This window comes from Callithrix jacchus, chromosome 1 (genome assembly GCF_049354715.1).
Source record: "Callithrix jacchus isolate 240 chromosome 1, calJac240_pri, whole genome shotgun sequence".
Classification (NCBI taxonomy): Eukaryota; Metazoa; Chordata; class Mammalia; order Primates; family Cebidae; genus Callithrix; species Callithrix jacchus.
Genome location: NC_133502.1, coordinates 121707928 through 121732817, shown reverse-complemented (window position 1 = coordinate 121732817; position 24890 = coordinate 121707928). Strand labels below are relative to the sequence as shown.

The 24890-nt window shown below is 39.5% G+C and overlaps 1 protein-coding gene across 1 annotated transcript in view; it reads left to right on the top strand.

Moving 5' to 3' along the window:
* The window catches only part of TTC39B (tetratricopeptide repeat domain 39B), a 146459-nt gene that overhangs the window by 91201 nt on the left and 30368 nt on the right, over nt 1-24890 (top strand). Inside the window, 6 exon segments of the mRNA XM_017973671.4 lie at nt 3912-4022; nt 6768-6899; nt 7997-8073; nt 13517-13584; nt 17227-17291; nt 24487-24592. Of these exon segments, the coding sequence (XP_017829160.2) occupies nt 3912-4022; nt 6768-6899; nt 7997-8073; nt 13517-13584; nt 17227-17291; nt 24487-24592 (559 nt within the window).

Below are 24890 nucleotides of genomic sequence, written 5' to 3'. Positions count from 1 at the left end.
AGAGAGCAGCCTGAGAGGGGAATCCCAGGGTGTCTGATGTGTGCTGGAGTTGGAGAACCGTGGAATCAAAGCAGTAATAGGAAGGCATTCTTGGAGAGTATTTCGGAATTCAGAACTGAAGTGATGAGTCTCAATTAATGTGATGGCAGTGGAAATGAAGAGGAACAACTGTGTCCTAGAGACACCTGACGGAAGTCTTGGCCCTGGTGAAAGCTGTGCTCCTGGTCATTCCTTACAGAACACATAGTAGCCCTTGTGTTCCGGAGAGGAGTGTTAATTCCAGGTGAACATCATGGTAAACCACTCAGAAGAGTTGAGTTTACCGTGTTCGCAGGTGCTGAGCTCCCACTTTTGTGTATGTAAGTGGGTGTGTGTATAGTGCATCCTCCCGGGTGACAGTGTGGCCAGCTGAGAAGCAGAGGTGGATGTTTGGCAAGAGGACTGGTATCTGTTCACAGTCTGTTTCCTGGTAATGAAGGATGAGCTGTAACCTTAGAGATAATTGGCAGGAGGTAAAATGGGAAAACCTAATATTTGACGGGAAGGGATGTTTAGAAAAAGAGTGACGGGCCGGGCGCGGTGTCTGACGCCTGTAATCCCAGCACTTTGGGAGGCCAAGGCAGGCAGATTGCTTGAGTTCAGGAGTTTGAGACCAGCCTGGCCAACATGGCAAAACCTTGTCTCTATTAAAATATATAAAAATTAGCTGGGCGTGGTGGCTCAAGCCTGTAATCCCAGCTACTCAGGAAGCCGAGGCAAGAGAATCACTTGAACCCAGGATACAGAGGTTGCAGTGAGCCAAGATTGCAGCATTGCACTGCAGCCTGGGTGACAGAGCGAGACTCCTCAAAAAAAAAAAAAAGAGTGAGAATTTCAGAGCTGATGTATTGCCTTTTGTTCAAAGAATAAAATTCATCCTCTCTGCCTCTTTGGTTTCTGGCTTTTGCCTGTTTTCTGTCCTCATTTTCTCCCATTCTCTGCCTTGCTCATCACATTCCCAATTTAGAATCCTCCCTCTGCCCTCAACCTAGACATTCCCATGGCTGGCTACATTGTACAGCAATTGGACGTCACATTTTTGGAGAGCTTTTCCTGACCGTCCTCATTAATGTTCTCCCCATCCCTGCCTCCTGGAAAAACTAGGTTCTGTCCCAGACCGCTTATCTCAATCAGGGAAGACCCTAGTCAGTTCTTGGTCTGCTGTGCAAATCTGCCCCCGCCTTCCCCAGTAGAATGAAAGCTCCTAGAGAGCCTGGAATCCTGTGTGTCTTGTTCATTGCGGTATTGCCAGCACCTAGAAGAGTACCTGGCACATATTTAGCATAAATATTGGTTGAATGGATTCTAGGCGAAGATTTGATGAGCGGGAGGAGAGGTAGGTGATGGGGAAAGAAATGGGTCTATAGACCCCAGGCAACACAAGATGACTAACCTGGACTGGCTGGTAGACATGAGACAGGATAAATTCAAGAGACGTTCAGGAGGTTACACTGGCAAAATTTGGTGATAAAATTTGGTGAATTAGGAGATATCAGGCAACTTTCTTGTGAAAAATTTTGCTGTGAGAGGTTAGTGACCTCCTAGCATACTTATTGGATCTCTTCACTGGACATTTAAGGACAAAACAATTCTTAGCCCTCCGTCAAGAGCTTGCCTCAGTTCTACTACTCCACCTAGAGGAGGTGCCTCAAACCCTAGGCATGAAGAAGTGTCTGTTTCTACCCAGAGCGGTTGTACCCACCCATCCACCCATTTACCACTCAACAGTATTTTTGAGCATGTAACGTTCTAGGTATTGTCGAAGGCACTGCTGCACAGGAATGACTAAAACAACCTCCTTTCATTTATGTCCTAGAGAGGGAAGACAGACAAGCATGTCTACAAATGCTACATGCACAAGATACTTTTGGATGGTAATAATGGAGAAAAAACACTAAGATAGGATGAAGTGGGGTCAGCCAGGCTGCTCTGCATTAGCTGAGATCTGGATAAGAAGAAGGAGCCGTGAGAAGACCTGAAGGAGAGTGGGCATTGCCTTTAGAACCCTTTCCCGCTAGAGAAGTCACTGAAGGGGCACTTTGCTTTCATGTTTTAAAGAGTGAATTTGAAGAGGTTGGTGGGTTGGAAACTCAACTTTAAATACTTATCAAGTACGTTTATTTATTTATATTTTATTTATTTATTTTTTGAGACGGCATCTTGCTCTGTAGCCCAGGCTGGAATGCAGCAGCATGGTCTTGGCTCAGTGCAACCTCTGCTTTCCAGGTTCAAGCAAGTCTCCTGCCTCAGCCTCCTGAGTAGCTGGGATTGTAGGAGTACACCACCACACCCAGATATTTTTTGTATTTGAGTAGAGATGGGGTTTTACCATGTTGGCAAGGCTAGTCTCAAACTCCTGACCTCAAATGATCCACCTGCCTTGACCTCCCAAAGTGCTGGGATTACAGGCCTGAGCCACTACGCCTGGCCCATTTTATTTATTTTTTTGAGATGGAGTTTTGCTCTTGTTGCCCAGGCTGGAGTTCAGTGGTGCAATCTCAGCTCGTTGCAACCTCTGGCTCCTGGGTTCAAGCGATTCTCCCACCCCAGCCTCCTGAATAGCTGGGATTACAGGCATGCAGCACTACGCCTGGCTAATTTTGTATTTTTAGTAGAGATGGGGTTTCACCATATTGGTCAGACTGGTCTCGAACTCCTGATCTCAAGTGATCCACCTGCCTTGACCCCCCAAAGTGCTGGGATTATAGGTGTGAGCCACCACGCCCAGCCCCATTTTATTTTTTTGAGACAAGGTCTCACTCTGTTGCTCAGACTGGAGTACTGTGGCATGATCATGGCTCACTACAGCCACAAACTCCTGAACTCAAGTGATCCTTTTACCCCAATGCCTGTGGCTGGCTATTTTTAAAAACTTTTTTATAGAAACGAGTGCCCACTCTGTTTCCTAGGCTGGTCTTGAACTCGTGGCCTCAAGCATTCCTCCTGTCTCAGTCTCCTAAAGTGCTGGGGTTACAGGCATCAGCCAACCATGCCTGCTGTTTATTTCTTATCAGCATTTTTGTTTGCCAAATCATTCTATTGCTCATTTACTTTCTGAAGTCATTAAAAGTCATTAAACAAAACATTTTAGAGATGGCTTTAAGGAACAAAATTTCTGTCAATCATAAGTGATTAATAGATAATTTTCAAAAAAGGATAAAATCATGACTCATAGATGCAAAAATGAACATGGTAAGTATTTTATTTAATCACCGATTAATTATTTATTATAGAAGAGGACATTGTAACAAATTTCTGTGAAGTAAAGTACTGTTGAAATTAATGTGCAAATTCAAGAAAACTAGCTTATTCCACAGTGGGGGAGGGAAGTTAGTTGCACCTCTAGCGGCCAGGATAAAATTAACATGTCTGTAGACAACAGTTGTTTTGCATTGCTGTTAGTTATCTACAATTTACAGACCTGGAAGCTCCCTGAGAATCAGAATCTAATCACCTGCGGAGGTTTCCTCTAGAGTCTCGATAGTGCTTGCTTCTTCAATGAAGTATGTTTTTTTCCTGTGTATAACCAAACTAAAACAAAGTAATCTCCCCTCCTCCATGTACTGAAGTATGGAATTCCTACACTTACGGTCTTTGAAGTAATGGGGAAGGGAACTATCATCTACATAGCACCTGCTATGAGCACTATTTGTCTGTTTACCTCATCCTCACAGCAGACTCACGAAGTAGGTGTTGGTCTTCCCATTTTACAGATAAGAAAATTTAGACTCGGGGATCTTATAGACAGTAAGTAGCAAAGTTAGAATTCCACCCTGTCCTGTCTCCAGAATTTACACACACACCCCCGCTAGGGACAACATGCTGATGGTAAAAGCTATAGAAATTCTCTGTGTTTTTTTCTTGATCTTTAGTTCATCATCAACCAAGGTGGATCTCAAAAGTGGCCTTGAAGAATGTGCTGTGGCATTGAACTTATTTCTAAGTAACAAATTTACAGATGCCTTAGAATTGCTTCGCCCCTGGTAATTTATTTTGTGTCTTTTAGATAAAATATTTTTCAGATGTTTCTGATGATGGCTTGATATCATGCTTGTAAATTAATTTATCTGTTCCATTTGAATATTTATTAGCTAAGTTAGTTGAGACCTCCTTACTTTAGTTGCTTTTAATAATCAGTTTAGAAATCTGAGTTTTCAAATATAATTAGTAGAAAATTTCTGATTGTTTCACATATTTTAATCTCCTTGTTCAGATTGTGTCGTCTTATGTAGTTTTATAAGGCTTCAATTTCGCTTTCTTCAGTAAAATATTTTTATGATTGTCCTTTTAAGTATTATTGAAAAAATTTTCCTTTGAAATGGGGAGGGGAAGAACCAGAATATACTGATCTCAATGCTAAAAATAAATTTAAGATAATAAGAGTATTATTGAGGTTCTCTATTTGTTCGACAAATAAGCAATTTTATCTCAGTAATACCTATTAAGTTTTCAAATGTGGCACCAAAACCTGTGCTTGCCTGTTTACTTGGCCTTTGTTTTGACGAGAATAATCTTGTATGCCCTCCAACACTTTCTTAAATGAAGCTTAGACCTCATATAATAATTTTCTAGAAGATTACTTGGGCACAAAAGTGGGCAATCTCATTCCTTACTTGGAGTGGTCACCAGGGTGGCTGGACTCTGGTCATTTGAATCTTAGAGATTAATTGACCTGCTGAGGAGCTGCTATGGTAATTCTGTTAAGATTTAAAATAGCTGTAATCAAGATGGGTCAGCTGTCATTTCACAGGTTAAGAACAAATGATGAAACCAATGGTGAAGCCCTGTAGTCTGAAGAGATTTTCTGGTGTGATCTTCAACGTTTGTCTCACAGTCTCCACCTTGCCTGTCCCCTGCCTTTCTCCCTGTCCTTCTCAGTCCCTCAGATTTCTCTGTCTTCTGTGTCTACCTACCTTTGTCTTCTCTGTCTGCTGGTCTTTCCCTCTCTCATCTCTCCTTCGGTCTCTTTTCTCCGGCTACCTGCCTGTCTTCTTTGGGTTTTTAATGTTTTTATTGATGAGTCATAGCCGTACCTGTTTTTGGGGTACATTTGATAATTCGATACCTGTATATAATGTGCAATGATCAATCAGGGTAACGGGGTTATCTATCACCTCAAACATTTATCTTTTCTTAGTGTCAGGAACATTTATAATTTTTCTCTTCTTGCTATTTTGAAATATACAATAAATTATTAACTAATTTCTCTATTATTAAATACTAAAAGTTATTTCTTCTATTTAACTGTATTTTTGTACCCATTATCTTCTTTGATTTTTATTCAAACAAGTCCTTCTCTGCCACTGACACCCAGCTGGTCATAATATGGAATGAAAATAAATGATTTAGTACTGTATTCAGTCAGTACTGAATGATTCTAGTCTCCGATTTTTGTACATGTTTTGCTGTTAAAATGGCTCATGCCTGTAATCCCAGCACTTTGGGAGGTCAAGGTGGGCAGATCACCTAAGGTTGAGAGTTTGAGACCCTGACCAACATGGAGAAATCCCATCTCTACTAAAAATACAAAATTAGCCGGGCATGGTGGCACATGCCTGTAATCCCAGCTACTCAGGAGGCTGAGGCAGGAGAATTGCTTGAATCCAGGAGGAGGAGGTTGCGGTGAGCTGAGGTTGTGTCATTGCACTCCAGCCTGGGCAATAAGAGTGAAACTCCATCTCAAAAAAAGCAAAACACCCAAAAACTTTTTCCTCACTTGAATCATTTTTTGGCTTCTTGAACAGGCTTTCAGTTAAAAATGTGAGGTTTGAAACCACAATTAATGATTAACTTTGGGCTGCTCTGATTCCTTGTGGTTCTTTTGAACAGATAGTGCCCTCAATATTCAGGACAAGCTGCAATTTACCAAAGGATGTTTAGACTATTTCCATGGGGGCAAAGAATAATGTGGCTTGCATTTGTTCTGCATGGTAGCAGGCTATTATGCATTAATATTGAAATTAAAAACAAAACCATGCATTACTATTTTAAACCTTATAAATAATGAATGCAGCTTAAGAAGGTTTGGAAAATAAATGATGATGTTCTCACAGCCAGAGAATCTGGATGTCTGCCGTCCTTTAGGGCTAATTAACATCCTTAAGTATCCTGAAGCAGTTCTCACTGTAACTTGATGATTTGAAGTATCAAGAACTTGATCAGGAATCTCAGATAATGGAGTTGGAGTTAGATACAAGGTCTGATATCTACTTTGGTCAGAGGCCTTGTGACCAGTCTAACTTATTCCAAAATCTTGTTTCATCTTGGCCTTTGGCTGGACAGGAGAGGGATGATTTTAAATTAGCCTTTATTTTTGATAAAATGTATCAGAATCTCTGTCAAAAAATTACATTTCCCAGCAGACTTTATTGTAGCCCTTATTTCAGAGCCGAAGGTGGTATGCTGCCCCTTTTTCAACAGAAAACAGTTGGTTTGTTTGCAATCTGCCTGCAGGCTGCCCTCTTGTGTTGAAATAGGGAAATGCATATTGTCCACTTCAATCTGAACATTTTGTTCTGCCTGAGTGGGTTTACATTGGAAAGTCCTTGGTACGTGAATTCTTTAGAGGTTTTCACTGCCCATATAATTTCTATGATTATGGCGAAGGAATAACAGTTACTGTGCAAGTCAGGACATGCATTTACTAGAATTTCTTATGATCAGTATCAGATAAAACGGGGTGTTTTTCCATTGAATTAAAATGTCTGAATTTCCTCTGTTCTCCCCAGGGCTAAGGAGAGTATGTACCATGCCTTGGGCTACAGTACCATTGTGGTGTTGCAGGCTGTCCTGACCTTCGAGCAACAGGACATCCAAAATGGCATTTCTGCCATGAAGGACGCTTTACAAACCTGCCAAAAGTATGATGAGTCATCAACTGCTTGAGATGGGACTGCAGACCTTTATGCCTGTGTGACAAAAATAATGTCATTTGCCTGACCAAGAGCTCTGTGTTTGAAATTGGCCATAGTTACAGAAAAGGACTTCAGCCTCGGAGCTGAAGGATTCCCGTTTGGCATCTATATTATTCCACTTTTCTTTTTGGTAGCCTGGGGTCTGAACTACAGAGCCCTGGGGTGGAGAGGGTGGAATTTCAGTGGGATTAGAAGCAAGCATCTGTCAAGGTGGATGACATTAGGTATTACTGCATGCCAAACCAAGCCACGCAAGGAGCATTCTTTTTTTAAGTGAGAGATGCAAATTCATGAGGGGATGTTTTATATGTTTAAGAAGAACCTCTTTTTGAACACTTCTGTTTGGGGAAAATGAGATAGGTTTTTAGTTTTATTTTAAGCTTTACTCTGTGTGTATAGGAAGACCCTATCAAAATTTTTTTTCAAGGTGGAAGTAATTTTGATATTTTTAAAAAATGATAAATGTATCACAGTATAGAAGATGCTTGGTTTGTGGACATTTAGGAATATTTGAGAATCCAGAAATGGCCAGCTGTGGCACCCTGATCAGATGGATGGGAGGAAATGACCCCACTTGCTATCAATTACTTGATGTGCCCCCTGGGATTGGGGCAGAAGGTTCATGATCAGAAGGTTAACATGGGTGAAATTACATCCTGATGTAATTGTGTTGTAAGCTCCTCAAATGAAGAGAGCTTCCAAATATTGCACTTTAACTTCATATTTAACCTGTGGAGAATTTTGCCACTAATACTGATTTAGTTACAGGGATAAGGGAAAGTACTTTGCAGGTTAGTTTTCACTGGTGTGTGAGGGTTTCCCCATGTGTGGTGTTTAGTAACAGACTGAGTTCCCACAAGTGGCTAGCCAGTGCTGAGAGGAGAGTGTTGGAAAAAGATGGTCTGTGTCCTACAGACTTCAGGGTTTAGGGTTTCAGCTTTTTGACTCTCTGGTCAAAAAGAAATGAATGTTAAATGAAAATGAGCTCAGCCTGATACTTTCTTTTTCCATTTTCTATCTCTCTTTCTGTTTATTCAATGTAGATACAGGAAAAAATACACAGTTGTAGACTCTTTCTCAAGTCTTCTTTCTAGAGGATCACTGGAGCAACTGAGTGAAGGTAAGAGTCATTTAAAAGATCACTTTTTCCCTTGATTTTAAAAATTAAAAAATGTTTATCTCATAGAATTCCATACTGAAGCGTATAAAGTAAATGGAATGCCTTGTTTTCTTCCTTATCATACTCACCCTCCAGAAGTATAAGCCTTGCAGACTTTTCTGTGTACATACTCAAATACATAAATAAGGTACACCTAGGGTTTTGGTTGTTGCTGATGGATTGTTTTTGTTTTTTGCAAGCATAGAATCACATAATAGGTGTTGCCCTACAGTGTGAATTTGACACTGACATTTTCTCAGGTCATTATGTTTGTGTGTTTAACAGCTGTGTGGTATTCCATAGGATTGGTGTATTGTACTTGGATTTTCTCTTTTGTTTTTATTTTTTCACTGTTATAAATAATGCTGTCCTAGAATCCTTTTGCATCTTAAAAAGTATTTCGTAAGCTGGATTCCTAAAAGTAGAATTACCAGGACTGACAGTTTGAAAATTTACAATATTTATAGATATTGTCACTTTTTTTTTCTCCAAAGATATAGGACAGTTTATATTCTTACCATTCATCTTTGAGAATTAATTTTCCACAAGCTATTACAATTTTTTTCAAGGTGAAAGTAATTTTGATATCTTTTTTAAAAAAGATAATGTTTCACAGTATAGAAGGCGTTTGGTTTGTGGACATTTAGGAATACTCGAGAATCCAGGAATGGCCAGCTGCAGCACCCTGATCAGATGGATGGCAGGAAATGACCACTGTTGTTGTCAATTGCTCGATGTGCCCCCTGGGACTAGGGCAGAAGGTTCAAGATTGCCTCTGTCTTTTCAGTGTTACACTCTAGTCAGAATAGTTAGAAAGAAAGGAACATCTAGATATTCCTGTAGAAGAAAAAAAAATGTCCTTCAAATGTGACCATTGTAGAATAAAGCTTTTGCCATCCCAGGAGAATCTGTGCCTGCATTATCATTGTCAAACGTGTTCTCTGAAGAGGTAACACAAAATACTAGAAGTAGCTTTGGCTGATGAGAGCAAGAGCAATTCTGGATACTGCTGTCAGAGTTGTTTCTAATTGTCAGGTGTATGGCAGACACATTTTTCAGTGTGTTTTATTAGGAAGTTTTGTTTATTTTGTTAGATGAGTATTATCAAAGTGTTATGTTGGGAACATTTGCATGATGTGAAGCTAGAGTACTGATTATAGGAGAGGAATTATGAGACAAATCACATCTTTGGGACTTGTTTCAAAGGGGCATGATGTTGACCCCAAAACCACGGTCAAACAGAATGGCATTTCATTGGTCACTCTAGGCAGCTGAAACCCATAATCTTTTTCTCTAGAAACTGACCTCCCACTATTTTTAAGAATTCGTTTATCCCTTTGACTTTGGATAGAATATGTCTACATATTTTACATCTTTGGGCCGCTTATGTAAATTGGTTCCATTAGACCTAATGTTCACCAATGTGGGTTAATGAGAAATCAAATAGGCCCAAAAGAAATTGAACTTTTTTGTTGTATTCTCCTTTCTGTTACCCTCCCTATGGCTTCCCTCCAGTGGGAAGCCTCCCTTTTTCCTTATAGTATGAAGGCAGATATTTGAGATTATTTTTACCTGAGTTTTGGCATGAGTGGCATGGTATTTTTTGTATGAGTATAAATAATAATAATTTGAAAAATAAGATGAGAATGCTCCATTATAAAAAAGCACCCTGTATGTGCCATATACTGTCCTTGATGCTTTTCTTAACATTAACTAATCTAACCTCCTCTTCATAGACTAGGAACTGATTGGAGATGTAAACAAATGGTCAGGGTTCCCCACCCAGCAAAGTAGGGTTAACTGATCATCTGCCTTTCCCTAAGCCACAACTCTTTCCACTGTAACCCACACTTTCTCCTGTAGGCGAGTAGAGAAGAGCACAAAATGTGTTATATATGGATGAAGGAAATACTGAATTATTTCTATGTTAGTCATCTTGAAAATAGATGATACTGTATTGTTATGTTTTTATAATGTCTTTGAACAATGACACTTTAGGAAATCTGGAATACAGTAGAAAATTACTTTTTACTAATTATAAAAAATAGGCTGGGCATGGTGGCTTGTGCCTGTAATTGCAGCTACTTGGGAGGCTGAGGTGGGAAGATCCCTTGAGCCCAGGAGGTGGAGTGTATTAATCCGTTTTCATACTGCTATAAAGAATTGCCCAGGACTTGGTAATTTATAAAGGAAAGAGGTTTAATTGACTCAACAGTTCTGCATGGCTGGGGAGACCTCAGGAAACTTATAATCATGCCAGAAGGCAAAGAGGAAGCAAGGCACCTTCTTTATGAGGCAGCAGGAGGAGAAGTGCATGTAGGAGGAACTGTCAGACACGTAAAACCATCAGATCTTTTGAGAACTCACTCACTGTCACACGAACAGCATGGGAGAAATCACCCCATGATCCAGTCATCTCGCACCAGGTCCCACCCTTGACATGCAGACATGGTGGGGATTAAAATTCAAGGTGAGATTTGGGTGGGGACACAAAGCCTAACCATATCACAGAGGTTGCAGTGAGCTGAGATCATGCCCCTGTACTCCACCCTGGGTGAGAGAGCAAGACCCTTTCTCTACATAAATAAAAATAAAATAAACTAGCTTGGGACTATAGCCTATTCTGAAATACAGGTTTATTTAGATTTTTATATCTAAAGGCTGTGCTTAGCTAACATTATTTCAGTGCATCATGAAGATATTTACTCCTGTGGACTAAGGAATTTATAATTAAGAGATATTCCTGGTAGTTACCTACTTATAAGTGCCTAATGGCTAATTTTGAGAACTAAAGAACTATGCGATGTAAATCAGCCACAGTGAAAGAATAAGACTTTTATAAATCAAGCTGTATTTTATTCTTAGGAGTTTGGCTGTCAACTGCAACCCAAACAGACTTTGTGTTCGAGGGAGCATGTCAAAACATTGTAGCTTTAGTGTGTGATTTGTTTTTCCTCTTTAATTTTAATGTAATTTTCATTTACATCCTTGAGTGTCTGGTTGTCTACAGGAGTGAGTATATTTCATTAAACTTTTCATGGGTTTAACATGGAACATACTAGTTCTTTTCTCTTGTGGCTGGTGGATTGCCCCAAATGGGTTTCAAATTGCCTTTACTAACAGATATTTAAGTGCAGTGAGTACCTAGCATGTGAAAGGGATTTAATATGAAGGGTGCTTATTTTCTGCCTTTTCTGTCTGCCTTCTCGTCACATCCCTTTTGCCACTCTTAGATTTGTTCATCTTTCACTTAACCCTGATCTGCCCACCTGTCTGCTCGGATCGCTGTAAGGACTGACTCACTGTTGCCTCCTGATCAAGTGTAGACTCTAACATTCAAGGCCATTTATAATTGAGCCTCAACTTACCCTTCCAGCCTCATTGCCCTCTGCTCCCTTGACTGGCTTTTTCTGAAGGTGCTCTGGGCTTTCCTTGCTTCTGTTACTGACACACTTCCCTCCACCGCCCCCTCCACTACCCCTCTCTCCCCGACTCTCCCTTCGCCATCAGCACCATGGACTTCATCCCCTCTGCATGTACCCCGAGCCAGCAGTCTGTATTCCTAAGCAGACTTTCAGAGCTAATAATTCCTGATTCTCACGCCGTTACAGAATTACCTAGGAAGAGGATATTCAGGTGACTGTGTAAAAGTAAATTACCGGTTGGTATCCCACTGATCACAGCTGGAAAATCAATGGGCACACTTTGAGGAGAGGTGTTCTGAAGGTGACTGTGGATGCTGCCAGAATGTGTAGGCTATAACTCCTCAAGTTTGGCCTGTCCTGGGTTTGGCCCCATCTCTCTGTGTGCTGTTGAAGACCTTAGCTGCAGAGGTGCTTTTTTTGTAAATTAAACATTTGGAATATGAGCATGGCAGGAACTTGAACCACTTTGTGAGAACCAGTGGGTTGTATGTGTGTAGGGTGAGGGTGGGATCTGTGTGTGTGAGTGCAAGAAAGCACTAGTCGTCATCTAAGTCTATTTAGCAGTAATCCCAATAATACAGAAATAACCTATTTTCAGTCACATTCCACATAAAAATGCTTTCTGCTTTCTGAGCTTTTACGTAAGAGCAGTGGTAGATCAAGGACAGTGATCTCAGTGATACAGTTACACTCTGTATCGTGAGCTCTACATGCAGCAACTCATTTGATCCTTCAGCTGTGAACTAGAGGTGGTATTAGTGGCCTTATAAATGTGTAAACCAATAGAGAGGGGACGAGGTCCTATAGCCAGTACATGGCAGAGCCTTTTTAGCAGCCCAGGCTATTGAATACCCCAGGCTCATTTGCTTAACTATCATGCCAATTTGCATCCTGTGGATAGAGCAAGAATCTGCTGACTTGTTTATGGAAAAAAGGAAAGACTTGTCTCTCCATTCTCTGCAAGTATAGTGGATTGTTGGGAAGCTAGGATGTGTGTTTTGGGGTACTCCACAGGTCCCTAGGATGCGCAGAGCTTCACCTAGCCCCTTTTTGTGAGTACCTTGTTTTTGTGCTAGACTTCTACATGATCAAAGTAGCCCAAAACTGGGATCGTGCTACCTCTTCTGATACCAGGTCTTCATGTGTGAGGAGACTTAACTTGGGCAGTCAGGGCATTTCTTCTTCATAGAAAGAACTCTAGAGAATTCCTGCTGTCTCTTCAGGTAGCTAATGTGTATGGTTAGCGTCATGGTTACCAAACCTTCATATTTTAGAAGCTAGCATTCATAATTCAGTTTGTTTTTCAATTTTTTTTTTAAGACAGAGTCTCACACTGTCACCTGGGCTGGAGTGCAGTGGTGTGATCTTGGCTCACTGCAACCTCCACATCCTGGGTTCAAGGGATTCTCCTGCCTTAGCCTCCCAAGTAGCTGGGACTACTGGCATGTACCACCATGCCTGGCTAATTTTTGTATTTTTAGTAGAGACAGGGTTTCACCATGTTGGCCAAGATGGTCTCTATCTCTTGACCTCGTGATCCGCCTGCCTCAGTCTCCCAAAGTGCTGGGATTACAGGAGTGAGCCACTGTGCCTGGCCAGTTTTTTTTTTATTTTTAAAACCATGTTAAAGTTTTATGTTACTATTAATTTAAACAATACATGGTTTCCCATTTTAAGAAAGTGCTTTTAAATGTTCATTTCCTCTTGTGAGCTGAGTTTGGGTCTCCAACACCAAGTGACTGACTCTTTGCAGTTATGTTTAAATGGGATGACTTCCCTGAACATTTCACACATTCCAGGAAAATCTTGCTGACAAGTGAAAACTGGGGTCATCATTCCACTTTTATGGATGTACAAGGTTGATCTAAGTTTTGGGGTCTCCCTTGGGTTCATTTATCTGCCAGTCTTTCCTGAACATCATAGAGCAATCACTTTGGATGTGGGATTTTACTTAATATAACTGTATTTGTTTTTAATAGAGGAAATGCATGCTGAAATCTGTTATGCCGAGTGTCTCCTACAGAAAGCAGCACTCACGTTTGTGCAGGTAATGAATATTTGGCTTAGAATACATATTGGCTGGGAAGACTGCCAGTGCTGCATAGAAATATGTGGCGCATTCTATGTCCAAGCTTCAATTTTTTTGACTTAGAATTGTAAAGAAAAATATTGTTATTCTGGTAAGCTTTGGCTGAAGAAAGATGCTAGAGAGCTTTGTTCCCCCTCTACTGCACTTAAGAATCTATTTCAAATCACTACACTGGGAATCATTGCCCTTTAAAGACTGTGTCTTTAAAGAAAGTTTAGGCTGAGCGTGGTGGCTCATGCCTTTAATCCCAGCACTTTGGGAGGCTGAGGCAGGAGGATGACCTGAGGTCAGGAGTTTGAGACCAGCCTGGCCAACATAATGAAACCCTATCACTACTAAAAATTAAAAAAATAAATAAAGTTAGCCAGGCATGGCGGTGCATGCCTGTGATCCCAGCTACTCAGGAGGCTGAGGCAGGAAAATCACTTGAACCTGGGAGGCAGAGATTGCAGTGAGCTGAGGTTGCACCACTGCCCTCCTGCTTGAGTGACAGATCAAGACTCGGTCTCAAAAAGAAACTTTAAAGAAATTGCTTTGCAGCTGACACATTTAATTTCAAGATGCATCTGTGTGAAAATAGAGAATATTCCCCTTTGCACTTTCTGCTGGGAGAGGCTGTGCCTGGGAGTGGCCCAGGCAGAGGAGGTGTCCCCTCTACACCACATGCCTCAGTCAAGTTCACTTGTACATGCATAGAAAGTTAATGTATACTTCAAATTTTATTTTTCCCCTTCTTTCTATTCTCATTCTCCTTTCTTTTATTTCTTCCTTTGGAAGAGTGGTTTTAAAAAGTCACTAAACAGTTAATCCTTTTCTTATGCGACATTTTAATTGCACCTCTGGGAACTGGTACAGTCAGTACTTCGCCTATTTCTGTATCTTCCAATGCTTCTGTAAAACATACCTTTTCACATTATGGCCTCATGGGTGATAGTGATAGCTACAGTAAGGGTGAAGTGGGGTAGAGAGTGTAAGAAATCAGAAAGAAATTCAACTGTAAAATGGAAAATCTTCCTCAATCACAATTGTCTCTTTTTGAGATGGAACCTCACTCTTTCCCCTAGCCTGGAGTGCAGTGGCGCGATCTTGACTCACTACAATGTCCACCTACCAGGTTCAAGTGGTTCTTCTGTCTCAGCCTCCCAAGTAGCTGGGATTACAGGCATGTGCCACTGTGCCGGCTAATTTTTGTATTTTCAGTAGAGACAGGGGTTCACCATATTAGTCAGGCTGTTCTCAAACTCCTGACCTCAGGTTCCACTTGCCTCAGCTTCCCAAAGTGCTGGGATTATAGGTGCGGGTCACTGCACCCAGCCACAGTTATTTGACAGTTGCTTCTTTCTTTTCCTGGAGGTTTACCTCTTAGGTTGGATTCTGGTTTAGTAAAACTAAATCAGTGTAGCCCATGACCCTGTTTTCTAAAGCCCACCCATTACAAAGGCTGGTTGATAGCAGCATTGCCTCAGTAAGCATCATAATGATAGTCATGGAGGCCCAAGTTTTTTTGTTTTCCAAACTGGGATTTGGCGATCAAATCTGGGATTTGAAGGCTTATTTTATATTTGGGGACTTGAAATTAAAGAGATAGCCATGATTGTCCCCTCTTCCTCATGCCTCCCACCCAATCATTTTTATATTCTTGCTGCTTTAGCCTTTTAAAGATTGTGCAGTTCCATCTCTTCCTATCATTGGTCTAGTAGAGGTGCTTATCCACTCTTTGCTTGACTGACATCAACCTAGTGAATCTCCCTTTCTAATTTCTTTTGCCTTCAGCTCATTCCCTATTCTGCAGTTGAGGGTTGAGTACCCTCTTAAAAAGGAAACTCTGACCTGGTCACTTGTCTGCTTCAGCATTCAGTAGCTCTTACTGACTATGGCAGTATTCTGTGTCAGAATATCACAAATGAGGGAGGTACTTTTTCAAACAAAACTAGTACCTCCTCTCCATATTCCCTACCCCACTACCTTACAGGTGTCCTTGGATGCCACTGATGGGGTTGCATACTTGAGTAGCATGGGTGGAGGTAACCGTCTTAACTCCGCGGTTGTTCTCTTTGCAATAGATTCTTCAGCAGTGCGGAATTGCATATGCACACATGGCCAAACCCAACATGATCCTTAATTGCACCCTGTCTTTCCACTTGAGTTTTACTTTGCTTACAAAGTTCATGTCTGCTTTGCCTTTCTACACCTGGTCAGTTTCTAATTATTTTTGTGTTTAAAGCACCAATGCTTCCAGGAGACATTTCTGGCCCCCTCCATGCCACTACTTTGTGTTCTCATGACGTCCTTTGCGTGACCCCGCCCCTGTGCATGACTCAGTCCCTGTGTGTGACCCGCCCCTGTGCATGACTCAGTCCCTGTGTGTGACCCCGCCCCTGTGCATGACCCCATCCCTGTGTGTGACCCCGCCCCTGTGCATGACCCTGCCCCTGTGCGTGACTCAGTCCCTGTGTGTGACCCTGCCCCTGTGCATGACGCTCTCCCTTAACATATTACATTACTTTCGTCTGTTTTTGCATGTGGGTGCCTGGTATAAAATAGGCATTAAGTTTACGTTTGATGAATCCTGAAATATGGGGGTTTTCTGAGGCATATTTAAAGCTAATTTAAGAAATTCTTTTCTGGTTGGTATTGGATCTTATGTAACCATAAGATTCTTTAAATTAAGATAAATGTTGAATTTTATATCTATTGATTCTTATAATAATTGGAACATTGCATATTTAAGTGATTAATGACATTAGTAAAATAAATTCAGTTTTTCTTTTGCTACATAAGGATGCTTAAGTACATGAGAAATACATATAAGAGCATCTTTCTGATCTCAATAGATTAAAAAAACTTTCTGGAAATGCAAAACGTAGGACTGTCTTCACTAGTACCATCTATTAGGGTAACTTCCTTCAAGTGGTTATTTGATGTAATTTATTGAGAGATTGTCTTAGGATCCTAGAATGCTGACCCAGAAAATGCCATTCATCGAGAACAGCTGCCTCAGTTTTGTGGTCGATGACCATCAGATAAAGAGAGCTGAAGTGGTTTTGTTTTCCTAAAGCAAAATTGCATAGTAGTGACAGCCACTTCAGAAGCCAGACCAGTTATTTTGGGCCTGGAAATGTGTATGAGTAAAATTCGCAACATTAAATAGACTCTGCTAAGGTACTGTGTGAAAGAAGAACCGTTGTTCTATTTACTGGGTATGATATACTGGAAGGGTTGACCTTAGAGCAGATTTTTAAAGTCATCCATTCTGGATTCTATTAAACCCAGAAGAAAATTGCTCAGTAGGTGTCAATGTTTATTAAAATAATTTGGACCACATATGGCCCCAATTGGTGAGGATTACCTCCTTAGTAATATAAAATAATCAAATAAATAAAATAATCAAATATTTTATGAATATTTTCTTTTTGTTGTCCTCTAACATGGAAGAAAAATTACCCTAAAACCTTTTAAATGTAAAACAAGCGTATGTGTTAATTTCAAAATTATGTTATCAAGATACTTTTTTTTTCCTAATCACACAAACACGCAACTGTGGGGGCAATTTAAAATTTTTTGCAAAATAATCTAATTTTTTAACTGAATTATTTTTAGGATGAAAATATGATCAACTTCATCAAAGGTGGACTCAAAATTAGAACAAGTTACCAAATATATAAGTAAGTCAAAAAGTAAGATGTGGCTTTTTAAATAATTTGGTGCTGTATACTCCTTTGTTCTTCACAGTTCTCATACATTAAGTTTGACTAGGATTTTTTATTTGGTGTTGGTAAAAATGAACTTGATTTTTTGCTAAGTGTATATTTAGTGTTGCAGGACAACAGAATTTAAGTTTAAATACAATTTTAAGAGCAAATTAGCTGAAAATAAAGCTACTGACATAATTTCTGATTAAATAATTTTAGTTTCTCTCTCCTTAGAACAATTTATAAATTTAAAATTACAGTAATATCTTTGATTCAGAGTCCAGAGCAGCACTACCCAGTAGACCTTTCTGCAGTGGATGGAAATGCTGGACTGATATGGCCATAGTGTTCTTCATATCCTTATTAATTTTTTTTTTTTTTTTTTTTTTGAGACGGAGTCTCAGCATTGTTGCCCAGGCTGGAATGCAATGGTGCAATCTCGGCTCACTGCAACCTACGCCTCCTGGGTTTACATGATTCTCCTACCTCAGCCTCCCGAGTACCTGAGATTACAGGTGCACACTATTAGACCTGGCTCATTTTTTGTATTTTTAGTAGAGATGGGGTTTCACTATGTTGGCCAGACTTGTCTTGAACTCCTGACCTCATGATCCGCCTGCCTCAGCCTCCCAAAGTGCTGTGGTTACAGGTGTGAGTCACCTTGCCTGGCCCCTTATTGATTTTTATCTAGTTGTCTGTTATTTACTCAGAGTGTTCAAGTCTCCAAGTTTGAATCTGGAGTCATCCTTTTTTTCCTTTAGTTCTGTCAGTGTTTGCCTCATATATTTAGGAGCTGTGTTGTTAGGCACATATCCTATGTATTTATAATTGTTCTGTCTTCCTAATTAATTAACCTTTTTATCGTCTTGAAATGTCTCTGCTTAACTCTGGTAATATTCCTTGTCTTGAAATCTATTTTGTCTGGTATTCATATAAGCCCTCATGCTTTTTATAATCAGTCTTTGTATGGTGTGTGTTCTTTTACTTTAAACCTTTCTTTGTTTTCATATTTAAATTGTGTCTTTAAATATTTAGATTGTATTTCCTGTAGATGCACGTAGTTGGACAATTGATGTGTTTGCACTTGTGACTACCATTTTGCTTTTTCTCTTTGCCTTATCTGTTGCCTCCCCCTTTCTTCCTGTCGTCTTTTGCTTTCATAACATTTGTAAAACTGTTGTTCTCTTAGTTGTACTCTCTAATTTTTTTGGGTTGCTCTAGTGTTTATAATATTCCTTTTAACTTACTATAGTCAACTTAGAGTTAATATTGTAGCACTGGACATAAATTGTAAACACTTTGAAAAAGTATTGCTTCATTTACCACATTTTGTCCTTTATGCTGTTTTTATGATGTTTAGCACACTTACAGATGTTATAAACCCTACAATACAGGGTCAGCAACAATACTGTTGCTGAAGGTTCATCAGGAAATGTTGTCGTCATCTCTCTCTTTATTCACGTTCTTACCATTTCTGGTTTTCCTATTCAAAATGGTAAATGTATTTCCTGTTTACTTTCAGACTGAAGAACTTCCTTCAGCATTTCTTATAGCGTGTCAGTTTTCAACAAATTCTGTTTCATTTATCTGAAAATATATTTACTTTTTACTTTTTCTTTTCAAGTTTATTTTTGCTAACTGTAGTATTCTGAGTCGATGGGTTTTTTTCCTTCTTTCAGCCCTTTAAAACTGCCTTCCTATTGTATTCAGTCCTCTGTTATTCATGATTAGAAGTCAGTTTTCATTTGTATTATTGTTCTCCTATATGTAATGTGTCTTTTCTTCTGGCCTTTTTGAAGACTGACTAGTTTGCACCTTTGGGTGTCAGCAGTTTGACTATGTTGTGCCTAAGTGTGATTTTGAGAAATTTCTGGTTGTAATTTTTCAAACTTTTTTTCTGCCCCTTTCTTACTTTCTTCTCTCCTGAGACTTGCCCCCTTTGTTTATAAACTTTGTAAAAATATATTTTAAATGTGTATTTTATATTTTTCCAGAATTTATAACATTTATTTGTGGGAAAGTTAATCTGACATAAGCGCTACCCTGCTGTTACTGGTAGTAGAACCAAAATTTAGTATTTTAAGAGGTACTTTCACTGAAAATCCTTTCACAAAATTGTGTTTTACTCAAAATCCTGGAAGCGGGTGGTAGATTTGGGATACCTGACATGCTGTTTATAGATTTCTTTGTGAAATATTTTTAGAAGATATAAGCAAATGTTAAATTCAATGTTAATTGCTGTTTTAGTCATCAAAACTTAAAAATACTAAAGGAATTAAAACAGGCCTATAGAGGCAAAGACATACAGGTATACCTCAGAGATAGTGTGGGTTCCAGACCACTACAATAAAGTGAATATTGCAATAAAGTGAGTCACACAAAGCGTTTGGTTTCCTAGTGCACATAAAAGTTACATTGCTACTGTACTGTATTCTATTAAGTCTGCCAATACCATAATATCTAAAAAATATACATACCTTAATTGAAAAATACTGTTTTGCTAAAAAAAAATGCTAACAATTATCCAAGCCTTCAGCAAGTCATAATCTTTTTGTTGGTAGAGGTCTTACCTCCTTGTTGATGGCTTCTGACATTCAGGGTAGTGGTTGCTGAAGGCTGGGGTGGCTATGGCAATTTTTTAAAAAAGGACAATGATGAAGTTTGCCATACCTATTGACTCTTCCTTTCATAAAAGATTTTTTTGTAGCATGAAATACTGCTTGATGGCATTTTACCCACAGGAGAATGTCTTTCAAAATTAGAGTCCATGCTCTTAAATCTTGCTGCTGCTTTATCAACTAAGTTTATCTAATATTCCAAGTCCTTTGTTGTCATTTCAACAATGTTTATGGCATCTTTACCAGGTGTAGATTTCATCTCAAGAATCTACTTTCTTGCTCATCCATAAATGGAAACTCCTCATCCATTAAAGTTTTATCATGAGATTGCAGCAGTCCGTCACATCTTCAGGCTCCACTTGTAATTCTAGTTCTCTTGCTGTTTCTAACACCTCTGAAGTTACTTTCTCCACCAAAGTTGAACCTCTCAAAATGTTCTGTGAGGGTTGAAATCAACTTCCAAACTCCTGTTAATGTGGACATTTTGATCTTCTTCCATGAATCATGAATGTTCTCCATGACATCTAGAATGATGAATTCTTTCCAGAAGGTTTTCAATTTCCTTTCCCTGGATCCATCAGAGGAATCACCATGGCAGCAATAGCCTTATAAAATATACTAATTAAATAAGACATGGAAGTCAGAATTACTCCTTGATCCCTGGGCTGCAAATGGATGTTGTGTTAGCAAGTGTGAAAACAACGTAATCCTCTCATACATCTCCTTCAGAACCCTTGGGATACTAGACACATTGTTAATGAGCAATAAGACTTTGAAATAAATCTTTTTTTTCTGAGCAGTGGATTTCAACAGTAGGCTTAAAGTATTTAGTAAACCATGCTGTAAACAGATGTGCTATCATCAGGATTTGTTGTTTTAGTTATGGAACACAGGCAGAGTAGATTTAGCACAATTATTAAGGGCCTTAGGCTATTTGGAATGATAAATGAACATTGACTTCTATTTAAGGTCACCAGTTCCATTTGCCCCTCACAAGAGTCACCCTGACCTTTGATGATTTGAAGCCAGGCTTTGACTTCTCCCTAGATATGAAAGTTCTTGATAGCATCTTCTTCCAGTGGAAGGCCATTTTGTCTGCATTGGACATTTGTTGTTTAGTGCAGCCACCTTCATCGGTGATCTTAGCTAGATACTCTAGGTGACTTGCTGCAACTTCTTCATAAGCACTTGCTGCTTCACTTTGTACCTTTTTGTTGTTGTTGCGGGGAGGGAGATTGAGTCTTGCTCTGTCTCCAAGGCTGGAGTGCCGTGGCGCAATCTCGGCTCACTACAACCTCTGCCTCCCGGGTTCAAGCGATTCTCCTGCCTCAGCCTCCCGAGTAGCAGGGACTACAGGTATGCGCCACTATGCCCAGCTAATTTTTTGTATTTTTAGTAGAGACGGGGTTTCACCATGCTTGGTCCAAGCTGGTCTCCATCTCCTGACCTTGTGATCCACCTGCCTCAGCCACCCAAAGTGCGAGGATTACAGGCGTGGGCCTCTGTGCAGTTTTATTTTATAGAGATGGTGTCTTTCCTTAAATTCATGAACCAACCTCTGTTCGCTTCCAACTTTTTTTTTCTTCAGCTTCCTCCCCTCTGTCAGCCTTTATAGAGTTGAAGAGTTAGGGCCTTGTTCTGGATTAGGCTTTGGCTTAATGGAGTGTTGTGGGTGGTTTGTTCTATCCAGACCACTCCAGCTTTCTCCATCCACATCAGCAGTCGGGCTGTTTTGTTTTCTTACCATTTGTGCCTTCACCGAAATAGAACTTTTAATTTTTTTTCAAGAACTTTTCTTTTGCACTTACAAGTTAACTGTTTGAAACAAGAGGCTTAGCTTTCGGCCTGTCTTGGCTTTTGACATGTCTTCCTCGCTAAGCTTAATTATTTCTAGTTTTTGATTTCAGGTGAGAGAGGTGCAACTTTTCATTTCACTTGAACACTTAGAGGCCACAGTAGGGTTACCAGTTGGCCTAATTTCAATATTGCTTTGTCTCAGGGGATAGGGAGGCCTGCGGAGGAGAGATATGGGGGAATAGCCAGTCAGTAGAGCCGTCAGAACACACACAACATTTATTCATAACTTTCGCTGTCTTATATGTGTGCGGTTCATGGCACCCTGAAACAATTACAGTGGTAGTAACATTAAAGATCTTCCATCACGGATCACCACTAACAGATACAATAATAATGAAAAATTTGGAAATTTTGTGAGAAATACTAATATGTGACGTTGAAACACAGAGTGAGCACATATTGTTGGAAAAATGGCATCAATAGACTTGCTCAACACAGGGTTGCCACAAATCTTCAATTTGTAAAAAATACAATGCCTGCAATGTGCATTACAGTGAAGGACATAAAACAAGGTATGCCTTTACATATCAGTGAAGTGGATTTCAGGGTTTTAAAAGAGACAGTATGTGTGTGTGTGCGTGCACATGGATTTACGTATGTACATGCACACACACGCATACACACATTTACCTGGGAATTCAAAATATACTAAATTTCTTTATATAGATCGGCCCTTCAAAACAGTGAAGAAAGATACATACTTCAGTAAATGTTTTTGGGAAAATTGTTCATTTTGGGGAAAAATCATTAAGATGAAAAAATTGCATATAGGTTTAATAAAATATTTAAAAATTCTAGCAGGAAACATAAAGTATTTTAATAATTCTTAAATATAAAGGCTTTAAAATTTTTTATTTTTTTCACTTTGAAATAATTTGAAAATTATTACAAAAAATTTCCGTATAGCCTTCACTCAGATTGCCAAATGTTAATATTCTGTGGCAACACAGTACAGTTATTAAAATCAGGACGCTGACATGGGCACAGTGTTAACATTTATTCCACGGTCTTTACTCACATTTCTCTTGTTGTCTCATCAGTTCCCTTTTTCTGGCTCAGGATCTGACACAGGATCCTGGATGTTGTGTTTAGTCATTGTGTTTCCTTAGTCTCTTTTAATCTGGAATAGTTTCTCAGTCTTTGTCGTTAATGATGTTGACATTTTAAAGAATAAACTGGCCAGTTATTTAGTAGAACATCTTTCAATATGGACTTTTCTAGTGTTTCTTCATGATTAAATTCAGAATATGAACCTATGGCAAAAATACCATAGAAATGATATCATTAGGTACATGATGTCAGTTTCAAAGGTCTTTTAACCATGGCATAAAATCAGAAATCAGAAGAAATTGATTGACCTGACCAAATAAACATTCATCATTTTATCTTGGCAAAATATACCATAGTAAAAAGTACAAATGGAAATGGGATCTAAATGACTCAGGGGAAATGACAGCAGGGATGCTCCTAGGCTGGTAGACATTTGAATTGACTCTCTAAACCCTTACTTTTTTTTTTTTTTTTTTTTTTTTTTGAGACGGAGTTTGGCTCTTGTTGCCCAGGCTGGAGTGCAATGGTGCGATCTCGGCTCACTGCAAGCTCCGCCTCCTGGGTTCAAGTGATTCTCTTGCCTCAGTCTTCCAAGTGGCTGGGATTACAGGTGTGCACCACTACACCCAGCTAATTTTGTATTTTTAGTAGAGATGGTGTTTCTCCATGTTGGTCAGGTTGGTCTTGAACTCCCGACCTCAGGTGATCGACCTGCCTCAGCCTTCCAAAGTGCTGGGATTACAGGCATGAGCCACCATGCCCAACATTAAACTCTTACATTTTTTTGTAAACTGGAAGTTAGGTCTATAGGCTTGCTAGATTTAGATTTAAAAATGTTTGGCTAGACTGTATCACAGGTGTAGTTGCACATTTTATAATTGCATCATACCAAGTGATATATGATATCTCATTGTTCCTTATTATTTAAAAAAATTGTTAATTTGATAAGCAATTCCCAGGTATTATCAATTTTTATATTTTTGTCATTGTTCTAATTTGTATTATTCTGATTAAATATTTGCCTTTTGAAGGTGATGTGAACAGGCAAGAGAGAAATACATAGAAAATAAATTAAAGTGAGAAGTTGGACAGATTTGTATGGATGAGCAGGAAGAAAGCAGAGGACAGGTGGAGCCATTGTGATAGCCTTTGCTTTCTTGTTTCAATCTTTCCTGGTCCCAAGCCCTAATTTATTTGGTCTGTTTTAGATGATGGCAGTCACACTGAAATTCAGATCTTCTTGCCAGTAGCATTTCCTTTCCTCAGATTGCTGCAATGTTTGCAGTGGTTGAGGAGCCCCACCCTCCCTGAGAGTTCACTGTCAGATGCTACCGGAAGCTGTGGGATGGCAACCTGTGGCCCTGTGGCTCCTGGCTGGTGCTTGCTAATGGATGAGCCCTCTCCTTAAGCACAGAAACACTGGTCCTGTTAGACACTGTAAAAATGAGTGTCTCCTTTCTCCTTGATGATTATTACCTGGTATCCTTAAGAGTAAACTCAGCACAGCATCATCCATTTAAAATTTCAATGGTATTTTAATTAATGACATTTATTTTATCATGTATAACTGTAAAATTTGATTTAATATTTATTTTCAGAATCATGGTCAACTTACTCCATCACTTTTTTTTTCTTTAATCCAGAGAATGTCTTTCTATCCTGCACGAAATTCAGAAGAACAAACTTCAGCAGGAATTCTTCTATGAGTTTGAAGGGGGTGTCAAGCTTGGCACTGGGGCCTTTAATTTGGTAAGGATATAACTATGTAGAAACCAGAACTTTTGCAGAAGAACCTAAGGTTTTCTGTGTCTTCTCCACTGCATTTGAACCTCAGCCTGAACCTCTTCCTGGGATGGTTGACAAAGTGCTAGAATGGGATCAGCTTTCCTGCATTGTGACCCAATGTGTTATTAAGTTACGCGCATGCTCAGAGTAGCTTTGGGTTGTGCCATATAAGGGAAGTGTGTGGTACTCTGAATGGACTAGTAAGGTTTTTGGTAACAAGGAACAGTGGAATTCATTTCCATTTCCACATCAGAAATGTTGC